This window comes from Solea solea, chromosome 11, assembly GCF_958295425.1.
Source record: "Solea solea chromosome 11, fSolSol10.1, whole genome shotgun sequence".
Lineage (NCBI taxonomy): Eukaryota > Metazoa > Chordata > Actinopteri > Pleuronectiformes > Soleidae > Solea > Solea solea.
Genome location: NC_081144.1, coordinates 250,625 through 264,298, shown reverse-complemented (window position 1 = coordinate 264,298; position 13,674 = coordinate 250,625). Strand labels below are relative to the sequence as shown.

Genomic DNA, 13,674 nt, shown 5'->3' with positions numbered 1-13,674 from the left:
GCACTCGTTGTAATTTAAGCCCGTCTGTCAGATTTACAGCTGACGGCGGCAGATGAAGGCAGAGAATGATAATGTGAGTTCTTTTTAAACAAAAATATTGTTTATAAAGTAGAAAATGAGCAGAATTTATTTTAACGTGTGCACTCTGGGGTCTAATTTGATTTGGACAGCGTGGATGAATATTCAGTGTGTGTGACGTTACTTAATTAAATGATTTAAATTCAATCTTTCAGTTGAGAATAGCTCAGTTTAATTAGGCTTGAAGCGTATTGTGGTGAAATGCATTATAACGTTTGAGACAATTGTTTTGTTTTGTTTTTAATTGATTTTTTTTGAAAAAGCAACATGAGGATACACAGAGTGTCTGTCGTCATAGCAACTACTATTCTTTGGACACTGCAGTGATGTTCATTCATTTGGACAAAAACAAACCAACAAACCATAACCAGTTAATGTCTAACACTAACCTTAACCACAACTTAGGCAGTTCCTCATAATTGAGGTTGAGGCTGCCTCATTAGGACCAGGTTTTTGTTTCCATGAAGACTACTGGTCCTGACAGAATATAAAAGGTCCTAAAAAAAGTAACAAATACAAGAAACACGCACACACACACACACACACACACACACACAGTGCATCTATATGCAGCGGGGGTTTAGCACACATCACTCACTGACAACAGAGACAAGTTCAATTTAAGGCTCTGGTGTCTTGCCCAAGGACACTGCGGTACAGGCACTGCAGGAGCTGAGGACTGATCCTAGTGTACGACCCGTGGAGCTACAGCCACCCTGAGGTATAAATAAACATGGAAAGATATACTGTATCTTTCTGATATAACAAAGACTGCATGCAGTAAATGACCTCCAAACATTCATGTCATGATGTACATACAGTGTATGTTTATAGTCATTAAGAACCAAGAACCCCAACCAACCCAGAACCCCAACCAACAAAGAACCCCAACCAACCCAGAACCCCAACCAACAAAGAACCCCAACCAACCCAGAACCCCAACCAACCCAGAACCCCAACCAACAAAGAACCCCAACCAACCCAGAACCACAACCGACCCAGAACCCCAACCAACCAAGAACCCCAATCAACCAAGAACCCCAACCAACCAACCAAACAAAGAAACAACAATCAACAAATCAAACAACACCATCTGTGCTGTCCCACTCCATGAAACCTGCACTATTGCTTTAAGCACTGTGTCTTAAATGGCTACACTGATGCACACAATACCAGTCACAATGGCTTCCTTTTAATGCTCATATTTGTGTTTCATTGTCTTCATTATTGTCAACACAGAAGCCGAGGTTGAGGGGCCCACATGTGTCCATTTAAGTGGGGCCCGACACTTAAAAGCGAGTCAATGAGCCTGTGTGTAACGATGAGTGCCATAAAGGCCTCAGGGCACCGAGAGCTGCTCTTAATGGCCACTAAACCTAAATCAGACGCAGATAAAGAGCCTATAAACAGAGATTAAGCAGCCCTCTGTCTCTTTGTGTGTGTTTTATGGCCACACCACAGCATCCACACATCCTCCGAAGCCTTTCAAACCCTTTACATGTCCCACACTCACACACACACAAATACCACATTACATTCCACTAAATGCCTCCCAGACAAAGACAGCAAGGATACCATTAAACAAAAAGGTTTAAAGGTGATTTTTGTTGTTGTAGATGGAGCATTTGTGTGTATACAGCAGCAGAGCAGAGGCAGACAGGGACAAATGACTGAAATACCAGGTTTTTTACAGTCAAACTCCAGCCTGTTCTGCAGTTGTCTCGCTGTACGAGTGCAATGTTGCGTGAAATGAATCAAATGAATTTTGTTGGGCAACAAAAACTGTTGTATTGGGAAATACGGAGGGAGGCAATTGGAGCTGCTTTTAGGCTTAATCATCATCATCATCATCATCGTCGTGTGACCAGACCATTTATTTACGTAGTACAGCTTTAACAAAAAGGCTGAGCTGATCAAATCTGAAATATCTAAAGAATATATTCACGGCCATATGTCGCCAACATACAGTCTTTTCTGACTGAAAACGACTCACTCTCCCGCACCAAAGTCCATAGAAAAGAGACACAGGAGCTGCTGCTCTACTGCTGCATTGTTTGGTAAGTTTATGTCACTGAGGTCTGAAAGAACCAAAACCACAGAGGCTCAATAACTCCTGTGTGCTGCTGTGCAAAATTGCTGATTTATTCTATGGGATTTGGTGCAGGGAGTGAGCGGTTTACAACAGCGATACAAACTTGAGTTTCCAGTCAGAAAAGACTGCCGAATAGTGAGATAAAGACGTTGCACCTTTTGTTTAAGTGACTAAAGTCCAGGCAAAGGTCAGGGTTTTTGATTTCCATGTTGATTTTTCATTTCATGCTGCATATGCTAGACTACAGCAGGCCTTTCAACACAGAACACGCACGCTCCCCAGTCTCGTCTTTTCCGCGCTGAGGAAAGGCGAGCCAGTGGAAACACGCCGATAGACATTGATTCGCCGGCTTCCTGCAACAGCACCAGTGAAATTACCGTAATAAAAACACAATGTGCAACTTTTCAGAAACAGTAGGAATTGTTTTCCGATAACACAAACTGTTGTGTAAGGACTGCAATGCAAAGTGCACTTGTTGTGTCGTCGGTGATACATGAAATATGACATCACTGGAACTATGAAATCACAGCAGCATTACTACTTTTTCTACTATTTACTACTATTTCTGTGATTGTTTTTGTCATTGCATGCAAATGGGAGAAATATAGATATTGCACATTTTATGTGAACTCATGAAACAATGGTTTGAATAGAAGAGACACACATTTGTGTGTATTTAAAAGTTATAAAGGGAAGAACAGAGACCATGGAGGAATAAATGTGGGTTATCAGGAATGTGAAGTGGAGAGTTCTTGTTCTTAAAGTAAAAAAATCTTTTCCTCGTAAATGATATTACACCTCACAGTCGGAGCTCTTCTGCCGCCTGGATGAGCATGAGAGTCTCCTGGTGGAATCATCAGTGCTTTCTTTCATATGATGAACAGCCAAAATTGTACAAAACTGTGGACATAAAACACGCATGGGGACTTTATCCAGACCACGATAATGATGGAAAAGCAAATTAGAATGTGAAAGTGGAGGAATCCAGTGGAGCCGTGTTTCCAGGAATGGTTCAGAGAGTTGGCAAAAGGTGTGGCATCAAATGAAATAATCTCTCTGAGGCTCTGAGGACGAGGCTGGAAACTGAATAAAAATCTGCATTTTAGTGCTTTAATCACATATATTTTTGCTTTGAATGTCACCTACATGCCCATATACAACCACAATAATGTCTCGACAGTTTTATAATACCCTTAAATCTGCTTTGAGATATTTTACATATACATCTTGTATTTTAGGAATTAAATTAAGACGCATCCAATCACAAATGGCGCTTTTCCATTATGCAGTTCACTACTCGACTCTCGACTCACTTTGTATAAGTAGAATTTGGAACTTTAAGTGGATTTTGGAACTTTAAGTAGGATTTTTAAGTCTTTTTAACTGATCTAGAGACATTGGACATTTTGATTCTTGTGTCAGTGCTGAGATAAACTGTATCGTGGAAAACTGTATCATGGAGAAGCCAAAACCAATGACAAACTAACGTTCACCTCTGAAGCAAAGAGATAATGACCAGGCGTTAATGAGCCACTCACATAGTTTCATTTTCTTCTAAGATAAGTGTAGCCTCTTATCTTGGGTCTGTGAAGTGTCTAGGTCATCCAGGTCATCATCATCATCATCATCATCATCATCTCTTATTGAATTCAAATTGAAACGACTTCAAACTTCAAACTAGTGCAGATTTACTTTCTAAGATCACAAGATGATTATCTGCAGGTTATATGATTGAAAAATTCATTGGAATTCATCCCTTTTTTTCAATCGTCATTTCACTTGTAACACTTTTCTTGAAATGAGCTCAGTGTCTGAGGACGGACGTCCAGAGTCCAGAGTCAGTGTCTGAGGACGGACGTCCAGAGTCCAGAGTCAGTGTCTGAGGACGGACGTCCAGAGTCCAGAGTCAGTGTCTGAGGACGGACGTCCAGAGTCCAGAGTCAGTGTCAGTTACAGAGCAGAGAGAAAGAGTGAGTGATACTCGGCCTGTCTGAGGAGATAACGGCGAGAAGGAGAGACGGCACATGAAAGGGATTTTTGGAGGGTGAGGCGAGACTCTTTCTCCCTGGAGTCTGTCCACCCACTGGCTCTCTCACACACACACACACACACGTCTTCTTCTCTCTGATTCTCACAAAGACATAACAAGTCCTTGGATCTTGTCACGTTGTCGCTGCCGTGCCTTGTGTCTTTATACTCGTGTGTCTGTCCCTCAGTCTGTCTGTCTCTCTCTGCTTTAATTTGATGAGACAGTCACATGTCAGCTCCCATTTATTCTCTCTGATGCCTCATCCATTAAAAAAAACAAAAAACGGAACAATGGTGGTCAAAATATTCTTTTAGGCCTCGTTCCAAAGATTACAAGTATGTGAGGAATGAACATATTTTCTTAGACACGTGTCTCACTCTCTCTCACACACACACACACACACACACACACACACACACTCACACACACACACACACACACACACACACACACACACACACACACACACACACACGGGATGAGCAGTTGAATTATTCTGGAAAAAGACAAATTGTCCAAATGTTATTTACTGGTTAAAGCTGTGAACTTTTCCCTGAGAGAAGGAGACACAAGAGGAACCAGAAAGCCATTCAATATGTTTTTCAAATGCATTACTCCGACAGCAAACCCTCTTTCTGTTGGTTTTGTGTTTATTTTTTCATCATCTGGTGGACGTGATGGATGCCTCGCCTGCGCTCTTTCCTCGTGCGTTGGTTTTTCTTCCTCCCTTCTCCCACACATCTACGTTATCAGACAGGAAGTAGCAGTAGAGTGGCTTCCTGTCCCACTTACCCCAGGGGCGGCGGCATAGCGCTGCCAGCGCCACAAGGAGAGTCAGACTGTTTATCAAATATTCAGTGGATACGTCCAAGAGCTCGCCGGAGCATAGTATTCATTTTTCATTTAAGGGTCTCGAGAGGCGTGCACGTTCCTCTGGTCTCTAATGTGTGTGTGAAGTGTTTTATCACGTGTTGCAGCTGCACCATTCAGAGGATCCAAATGAAATAGATCGGCCGTAATCCATTTAGCTCCGTATCATGGAATAAACGAGGATGAGAGTAATAAAAATCAGACGACTGCACATCATGGATGTATAACGTTCAGAGACGCCGTCTGATTTTAAATCACAGCTTCTATTCCTTCTATTTTTATATTTTCTGTTACATTTTAAAAAGCCTTTTGATTTGTAGTTTGTTTTTGTTTTATTTGAACCAGTTTACTGAACGTTCTCTTAGATGTGGTCGTCATAAACGCCTCAGTGGGTTAGTGCTGCACCCTCACTCACTGCTGTTTTTAGTCTTTTTATTGTTGTTATTGTCTTCATGTTATGTAATAGATTTAGTTTTTTTGAACTCTTTACAAGGCAAATAACTATATTTGCTATAGAGCTGAAACCATTACTCGATTATTAACCGATTACAAAATTAATCTATTTTGATCATCGATGATCAGTCTGAAGCTAAACAAGACATTTGAGAACATCATCATTTCCAGGTTTGACAAACAGTGATCCACATTTTTTTTAACATTTTCTGACACTTTATGAACCAAACGATTACTCGATTAATTGTGGCAATAATCGACGGATTAATCAATTATGAAAATAATCGTTAGTTGTAGCTCTAATTTAATAACTGAAACCATGTTGCCGTAAGATCGTAGAAACTATTGTTCAGTATCGGTATCGGTCTGATATTGGTCAAAAAACACTGTGTCCAATATCTGCCAGAAAAAAACGTAGAATCCGATACGATCCAAAAAAGCCTATACATCGCATGCTTCACTATGCACAGGGTGTAAAAATGTAAATAAATCATTTTTTAGCTGAGTCATGTTTGCGCTCTTTATTTCTTCTTTTTGGGAGAACAATATTTGTTACACAGCTGGAGAATGACTGTACATCTTTGAAATGACTCAGCACAAATGTGTTGTTCACAGATTCATATGTTCATAAATGGTCTAAAATGACTGTATCAGACTAATATCGGTATTATATTCAAGTAGATATTCAAGTTTGTAATATCGGTATTGGACATAAAAAGGGTGGAAATGGTATGTTCATACAGCTCGATCTTCTCCTGCATCTGTACGGTAATATCTCAACAACTAATAATGGTTAGTTAAAGTAGACCAGGACCAGGATTTGGAAACACTGTTCTAAAATGTTGTATAATGTAAGTTCCTTTCAGTTTATTTGTGTTTTTCTTGTATATTCCTGTGATGTTTTGTTTTTAGTGGCTCTGTGTGTCTGTCTGTGTTTCCACTCTTGCATTTCTTATCCAAACAACGTCAAAGTTGGTCCTGCACTCACTGATGTCCATATAGAATATGTCATAAACAGACAGTTTATTTATTTAACGTAATATCCAGTGAGCAGAAGGTCTATGGGTGAAAATGCCTCACTGTTACCAAAGGTCAGGGGAGAATCATCCCCAAAAAACCCTCAAATAATCAATTGTTACAAGCAAGACTGGCAGAAGACCCTCATGAAGCTGATGAGCTCCAGCAGCAGATTAACAGCTCACCAGCTGCTCCTCCTGACACTTTATTAGGTGTCATGTGTTCCTAATAAAGTGAGAAGGAGACAGTGCAGTTTATCTGGGGTTTTTTTAAACCATGTGCTTCCCTTTGGTACAAACCATGCCAGATGTTCGGGTGCACATTGTCACAGATTAACATCCGACATGCGTGCAAACATGTTAGTATATTTGCCCCCCTTGTGTATTTAGATTTCCATAACCAGATTAAGGACAGATGTGGCTTCTAACTATACTGGCCTGTAGGGATTCAGAGACCTCAGCGTTCAATGTGTAAAATCTACAACGGTTTATTGGCGGAAATTGAAAATACCACCGATATGTTTGCTTGTATAGTGTTTAATAGATTTAAAATAAAAACAGATTCGTTTTCTGAGCCTTAAGGCAAAGGCCTCGCTTAATTACGGAGGCTGGATTTTGAGCCTGAATAGACAAACTACACGTGCATAAACCAACAAAGAAAAAGGAGGAAATGGTTGAATAAGAGGTTGAGAGGATTGATTTGGGATCCGCATGGGCGGAGCGCCGGACACAGGAATTATGGTGGTGATCTTATGAGGGCAGATTTCCCCAAAGTTCCTTATGACTGTTTCACAAGCAATTTGGAATTTCAGCCCTCCATACCCACGCAGGTATGAATATTTAATACTTAATCATTGATTTCATTATTTGGCAATTTTCAACTGGACATTTTGGCCTTTGATGGCCAAATTCACGTGACAGCGACCAAAAGCCGTCATATACCAGCTAACGTAAACCCTGTCTCACACACTTGACCTTTAACCTTTAACACACAAACATACCAGTGTTTTTGTAGGAATAGCTGAAGCGTCTCTCTCTCTCTCTATTTCCCTCTCTCTTTCTTTCCCTCCCTCCCTCCCTCAGCTCATGTAAAAACATACTCTCATCCTCCTGAAGAATCATCTGTCAGATGCTTGAAAACCTCACAACTATGTCAGCTATGCAGCCCACAAACTTTAATAAGCCTATTAGGTGGAACATGGAGAGGAAGGCGGAGCAGACATTAGCCAGCATGACGTCTCTGTGTGACTGACTTTTGAAAACAAGAAGTAGAAGATGTAGCGAGTAGAACAGAGAACAGAACAGAACGGGGAAGTGTTCTCAGGTTTTACTGAAAAAATGGGAAGTTCACAGTGTTTTCAGAAGTGTTGTGTTTACTTTACTGTCTGTGGATGATGTAGACAGCAGTGTGTGTGTGTGTGTGTGAGCTGATACATGAATAATGGCACGCTTGTGTATCTTCTCCAGTCAAGGAGCATTTGAACTAAATTTCAGGGACTTTGTGACCTCACAGAAAAGACAGAAAAGACATGAAAAGAAACATGAATGTGGCTAGCAGCTAGCAGCGCTAGCAGTGTGCTGTTTTTGCACTGAAAAACACAATAAAAGCAAAACTAAAAACACTGTGGGTGAATTCATGCCTAAGAAGACAAAACCAACACTGCCTAATACATGCTGTAGCTAGGGTTGCCAACCGTCGATTGAAAAACGGAATCGTCCCGTATTTAGAAACAAAAGCACCCGTCCCGTAATGAGCTGAAAAAGGACGCACTTTGTCTCGTGTTACTGTGAGAGTCAAAAAATAGTCAGTAAAATGCCAATGGAAAATGAATAACAGGGCGCTTTATAAAAACATTTACATTTTTCAACATTCCTGCTCTGTGACCAATGAACTGACGGCATATTCACACACGAGGAGTATGACAATACAGAATACGCTCATCCCATTGGTCGAGGTACAGTTGCTCGCGGAGAAGATAGCGGAAGACAACAAAGCAGCATGAGTGACAGTGACACAGACACTGATTTACGGGGCGGTACACCTTCGAGCAGCAATGCGAGTTTTACTCCTCCAAGAAAACAACAAAAGAGGAACAAAAAAGGAACCAAAAATACCGAGAGGATTGGGAAAAAGGAAACGCCTGTGTGGAAAAAGTGTGCGAGAACATGTGTAAAGCGCACTGCACGGTGTGCCGGCGCACTTTTTCCCGTAGCCCATGGTGGACTGACTGACATAAAACAGCATGCTTCCAGTGGTGGGCACATGCGAAACATAAGGGACAACAAAACTAGGGGAACCCTAGACCAATTTAACGTCCACCAGGCAACGCCAGAGGCAGATATGGTATGTAAAGAACGCTTTTATTTTTTTCTTAATATGGGAAAGTAGCAAGTGCAGTGGATGTCAGCATTGTATGGACAAAGATATTATAATATTATCTTTTACTCAAAAATGTGCATCTAATTCAATTCAGGTTCGAGTCAAATAGTTAAAAAATCGTTTCACTCACAAAAAAAGGGGCTAAAAAAATTCACCACGCCAGGAAGGGTGAAGGCAATCGGGTCGACCGGCCCTGCCAATGAGGTGTCCCTCTATTTATATTTCAGGGAGTTGGCAACCCTAGTTGTAGCGTCACCTGGAGCTTATTTGGATATAAATGTTTATACAGTAGATATTCTGTCTAACACTACTAGCTACTGCTAAATGCTAACAGATGCAGTGCGGTGAAGCTTAGCTCACTCTCACTGGTTATGGGTTGACTTGTGGATTCACTGACTTCAAACACGGGTTCCCACGGGTCTTTGAAATCCTTGAAAGTTGTCCTTGAAATTAGATTTTTATTCCCAATGCCCTTGAAAGTTTTTGAAAAATTGCCCTAAAAGGTGGTTGGGTCATAGAAAGTGCTTGAATTTTATGCAGGAAAGACAGAAGAAAGTGTGTTGTATGTAGACTAGGCCTACACTGAACTAACCTCTTTGCCTTTGACGTGAGATTCCATGAACAATGAACAAGTAACATTAAACAATGAGAGAGCAAATAACAACGCGATGCCTGAGAAATGAAAATTCCAAGATCTCGGTCTCACCAAAAGAAAATGACAAAGACTGCCTTTGGTCCCAAGGACAATCACTTCCAGATGCAGAGCGTGCTGCAAATCAATAAAAGTGGACGCCATCATGGACGAAGACACTACAAGTTGTACTCCTATCTTAAGCCACATTATCTTTCCTTTGGACGGCTTGTTTTGTCTGGAAACTCAAGTTTGTGTCGCGCTGCCCTCACACCAAATTCCATAGAGAAAAGCAGCGATTTTGCCGTCACTGTGCACAGGAGCTGATGCACAGCTGCCTCCATCAGTAAATACCAACGTGTTACGTAGTAACATTCTGTGTTTTCAGATTCACATCACTGACGCAAACTAACCACACGAGGCAGCAGTGGACCAGCAGCTTAAAACACTTATTTTCTCTATAGACTTTGGTGCAGGAGAGTGAGCAGCTTACGTACATTCAGAAAATGCTGTGTAACCGTTACATAAAGTGGAAAACCTATGTAGAAATGACTGGGTGAATGTGTGGGTGTCAGTACCTCATTCAACTACACTTAATGAGCTGAACAGTATGAGACGACTCTGTGAAACTCGGCGGCTTTTATGTTTCCGCCCCTTTGACTTGTTTTTCAAACATGTAACAGTACCTTGACAAAAGACAAAACAAGACATAAATCATCTGACTGGGGCTCATGAAAGTGTCACAACTCAAGGATATTCCAGAAATAAGCACTGCTGTGAAGCCTCTTCTTCCTCTGGCATGTTTATGCAAAGAAGAGAGATTTTCAGACTGAACAATGCGGCTGACTAAATTAGAGTTTAAGGTGATTCATTTGCATTGACACAGGTGTTTACTGATCAATAGTTCTATAATAACAACATAAATCAAGTGATTTAAGAGAGAACTAAAAAGACGGGTCAGGTGCTGACCCTGACCCCTGATCAGAGTAGGGGGGGGGGGGGGTGTGATTAAACACTCTCACACTGAAGGTCAGGATTTGAAACCGACAGAAACAATATCCCGTCATGTCAGAGGCAGTGTTGGCATTTAGCTGCGACACAAACGGCTACAGGATCAGGTCTCTTTCGTTGCTTTAGTGACGTGAGAACGCGATAGCGGGAGCAGAGTGTGTGTGTGTGTGTGTGCGTGTGCAGCGGATGACAACATACCATACAGACCATAATAACATGTATTAAGCCCTGAGTGGGAACAGAAACCAACACTCTCTTTCTCTGTGATATTAGCTCTCTCGCAGTTTCTCTCTCTTTTGCCAGGAGGGGAAAATAAAAGGAGCAGAAGAAACATCAAATATAGACACACACACACACACGCACACGGACACACTCTCTCTCTCTCCAGTGAAACTCCACACCAGGCCCCAGCTCTGCCTCAGGTTACACTGTGATACCTGAATAGGAGCTACTGTATTTCACTGATTGAACCATGCTTCAGAAAAACAAGGACACAGAACACACACACACACACACACACACAAGTTCTCATTGGAACTTTTTGTCTTTTAACGAGGAAGACGAGCAATCAGAAGTAGATGAGAGAATGGAACTGTATGAATTTTGTGAACTATTTTAAATCAGCCAGACATTTCAGTTTTAGAAGTAGCAGAGACTTCCTCCATCTTCTACCACTGTATCCTCCACAATCTCAGCTGCCATAGGGTGAAAGGCGGGGTCACAGGGACACATTAGGCCACTCCTAAATGTTAAATGTTTTCAGGGAATTTTAAGTCTTTTTACCTAATCTACAGTTCAGCATTGTTGGCTTTTATTTTTGTGTCGGACGTCGCGCTCATGACTCTTCAGTGACGACACTCTGACCAATCAGTGGCCGGCAGTCTGTGGACGTCACATTTTAGTATCAGCTCACTTGGAACCTTTGCCAGAGCAGGTGCTGAAAACAACAGCAGGTTGAGCCGAGTCGAGCGACAACTGTACAATGGAAAAGCGTCAACGCCAACATTCTACTTTACAGCACATGCGTATGGTTCTTTGTTGTTTTTTTCTGGTTTAGTTTTGTTTGTAATGTCTTGAAAAAAAAGGTCTTTTGACCTCTTTATGCTCCACATAAAGAATGGGAGAATGAATCTGCCTCCTGTGGCGTTACTGAGGTGGTACTTGGTATAAAAACTGGTCTAACACATAAACTGTAAAGTGTGACGAGGAGAAACTCTGTATTTGCTTTATAGGGACTTTAAATACTGTATTTATGTCAAGGTCCCATTGAGGTAAAGATATCTTCTTCCACAAGAAAAAGACAGTAAAAGAAAAAGAGAGGTATAAAGTAAAGTGTAGATGTATACAGGCCACCCCAACAACATCCTTAATCCGAACCCCTCAAAGAGATTAAATGTAAAACAGCAACATGTTTCTTTCATAACGGTCCATAAAACGTCTTTGAATGACTTTAAAGAAGTCTAAAGAAGTCAGTGCCTGTCGTGAAACTGTGTTTTGCTGCTCATCCCACGTCCACGGTGCGTGGAGTTCATTCTGGGAACATTTAAAAAAAAAAAAGTGTGGTAGAACTCACGGGGAATAAGGGGCCGAGGATTAAGGCTGCAGGTCGGGGTACATGTAAGAGGATTGTTCGGGTGTCCAATGGTCTGCGGGGAAAACACAGAGATGAACAATCAAGCAGCTGTGAGCTGGGAGTCACCCACAGTTTCTCTTAATCTGCCGTCATCAGCCAGGAAACTCCAGCTTATCTCCTCGTCTCGTGTGTGTGTGTGTGTGTGTGTGTGTGTGTGTGTGTGTGTGTGTGTGTGTGTGTGTGTGCGGCCACTCGCACCCCCTCTCTCCTCATCCTCAACCCCCAACTCCTGTGGACCCAGCACACAATATGAAATCATTACTCCAGTCACCCATTACCCTCTGACTGCCCCCGTTTCTCTGCCGTTAATGAGGGAAATTTGTAGGTCATCAGGCAGAGAAGACCCATGTGTGTGTGTGTGTGTGTGTGTGACAGCTGAAACACCAGGCCCCTCCCCCAACTCCTAAATATCCTAAACACAAAACACCACTGACGATGAAGCACAATGGACACATTTCATCAAACTAAGAGTGTCTCTGTTTTGGTTTGGTGGAAATAGAACAGTGTGATAGATGTTGTGATTCTCAGTTCATAAAATCAACTGTGATTAATCAAAGAGAAGAGAGAAAGTGTGAGGGAAATGTTTCAGAATCAGAATCAGAATCAGCTTTATTGGCCAAGTATGTGAACACATACAAGGAGTTTTATCCAGCACACGCTGTACATTAAACGTGAACATACATAAACATCAACATACTTCAAAGTCGATATGAAGATGTGAGTGTTTCAGTCAGAGACTACACACACACACACACACACACACACACACACAGTAAGTCACATGTTATGCATGAGTATGAACGTGTGGTTCTCACGTTGTCAGCGTTTCTTTCTTCATTTTCATTTCACAGAAGAAGAGTTGTACCGGCCGCTCTGTGATTGTTAAACACATGGTTCCATTTCCATGTCAAACAAAGACAAAGGAAACACTCTTTCTCTCCACCTCCATGTTCTCACATACATCACATACATCAGTGAAGCCTGTGATCCAGTTTGATTGGCGGTGCACACACAGTCAGTCACGTTTCTGTCTGTTCGTCCTTCTGTTGATTCACACCCTCAGAATTCTCACTCTTATTGAGCACAATCATTTCATAAAATTCATTGTGAAGCCACAGTAGCATCTTCAAAGCTGTTGTGTATGGCAAGCCGTAACATTTAATAGCTAGACTGGATATGTATTACAGATATCTGTAATTGAATTTTTCCTTGTCATAAACACCATATAAGTTACCCACAATTATGTTCTTCCTAGGACAAATGACGTCACTTTTGCCATTCATGTGTATTGGGCTTTCACTTTGAGATTTCCACAATTACATTCTTACTAGGACAAACTCCCATTTCATATATCGTCAACCCAATTGTTACTAGTCATCATTTTCATTTCAGATATCCAAAATTAAAAACTATTACAGTTTTCCAGAATATAATTTTGACTATCCAAAATACATTGTGACTTGTAAAAATATCATTTTGAA

At 41.3% G+C, this 13,674-nt stretch overlaps 1 protein-coding gene across 1 annotated transcript in view; it reads right to left on the bottom strand.

Moving 5' to 3' along the window:
- Positions 1 to 13,674, bottom strand: part of nsfl1c (NSFL1 (p97) cofactor (p47)) — a 43,046-nt gene that overhangs the window by 20,553 nt on the left and 8,819 nt on the right. Inside the window, exon 3 of the mRNA XM_058642972.1 lies at positions 12,134 to 12,206. Coding sequence (XP_058498955.1) covers positions 12,134 to 12,206 — 73 coding nt within the window. The remainder of the gene's footprint in view (positions 1 to 12,133; positions 12,207 to 13,674) is intronic.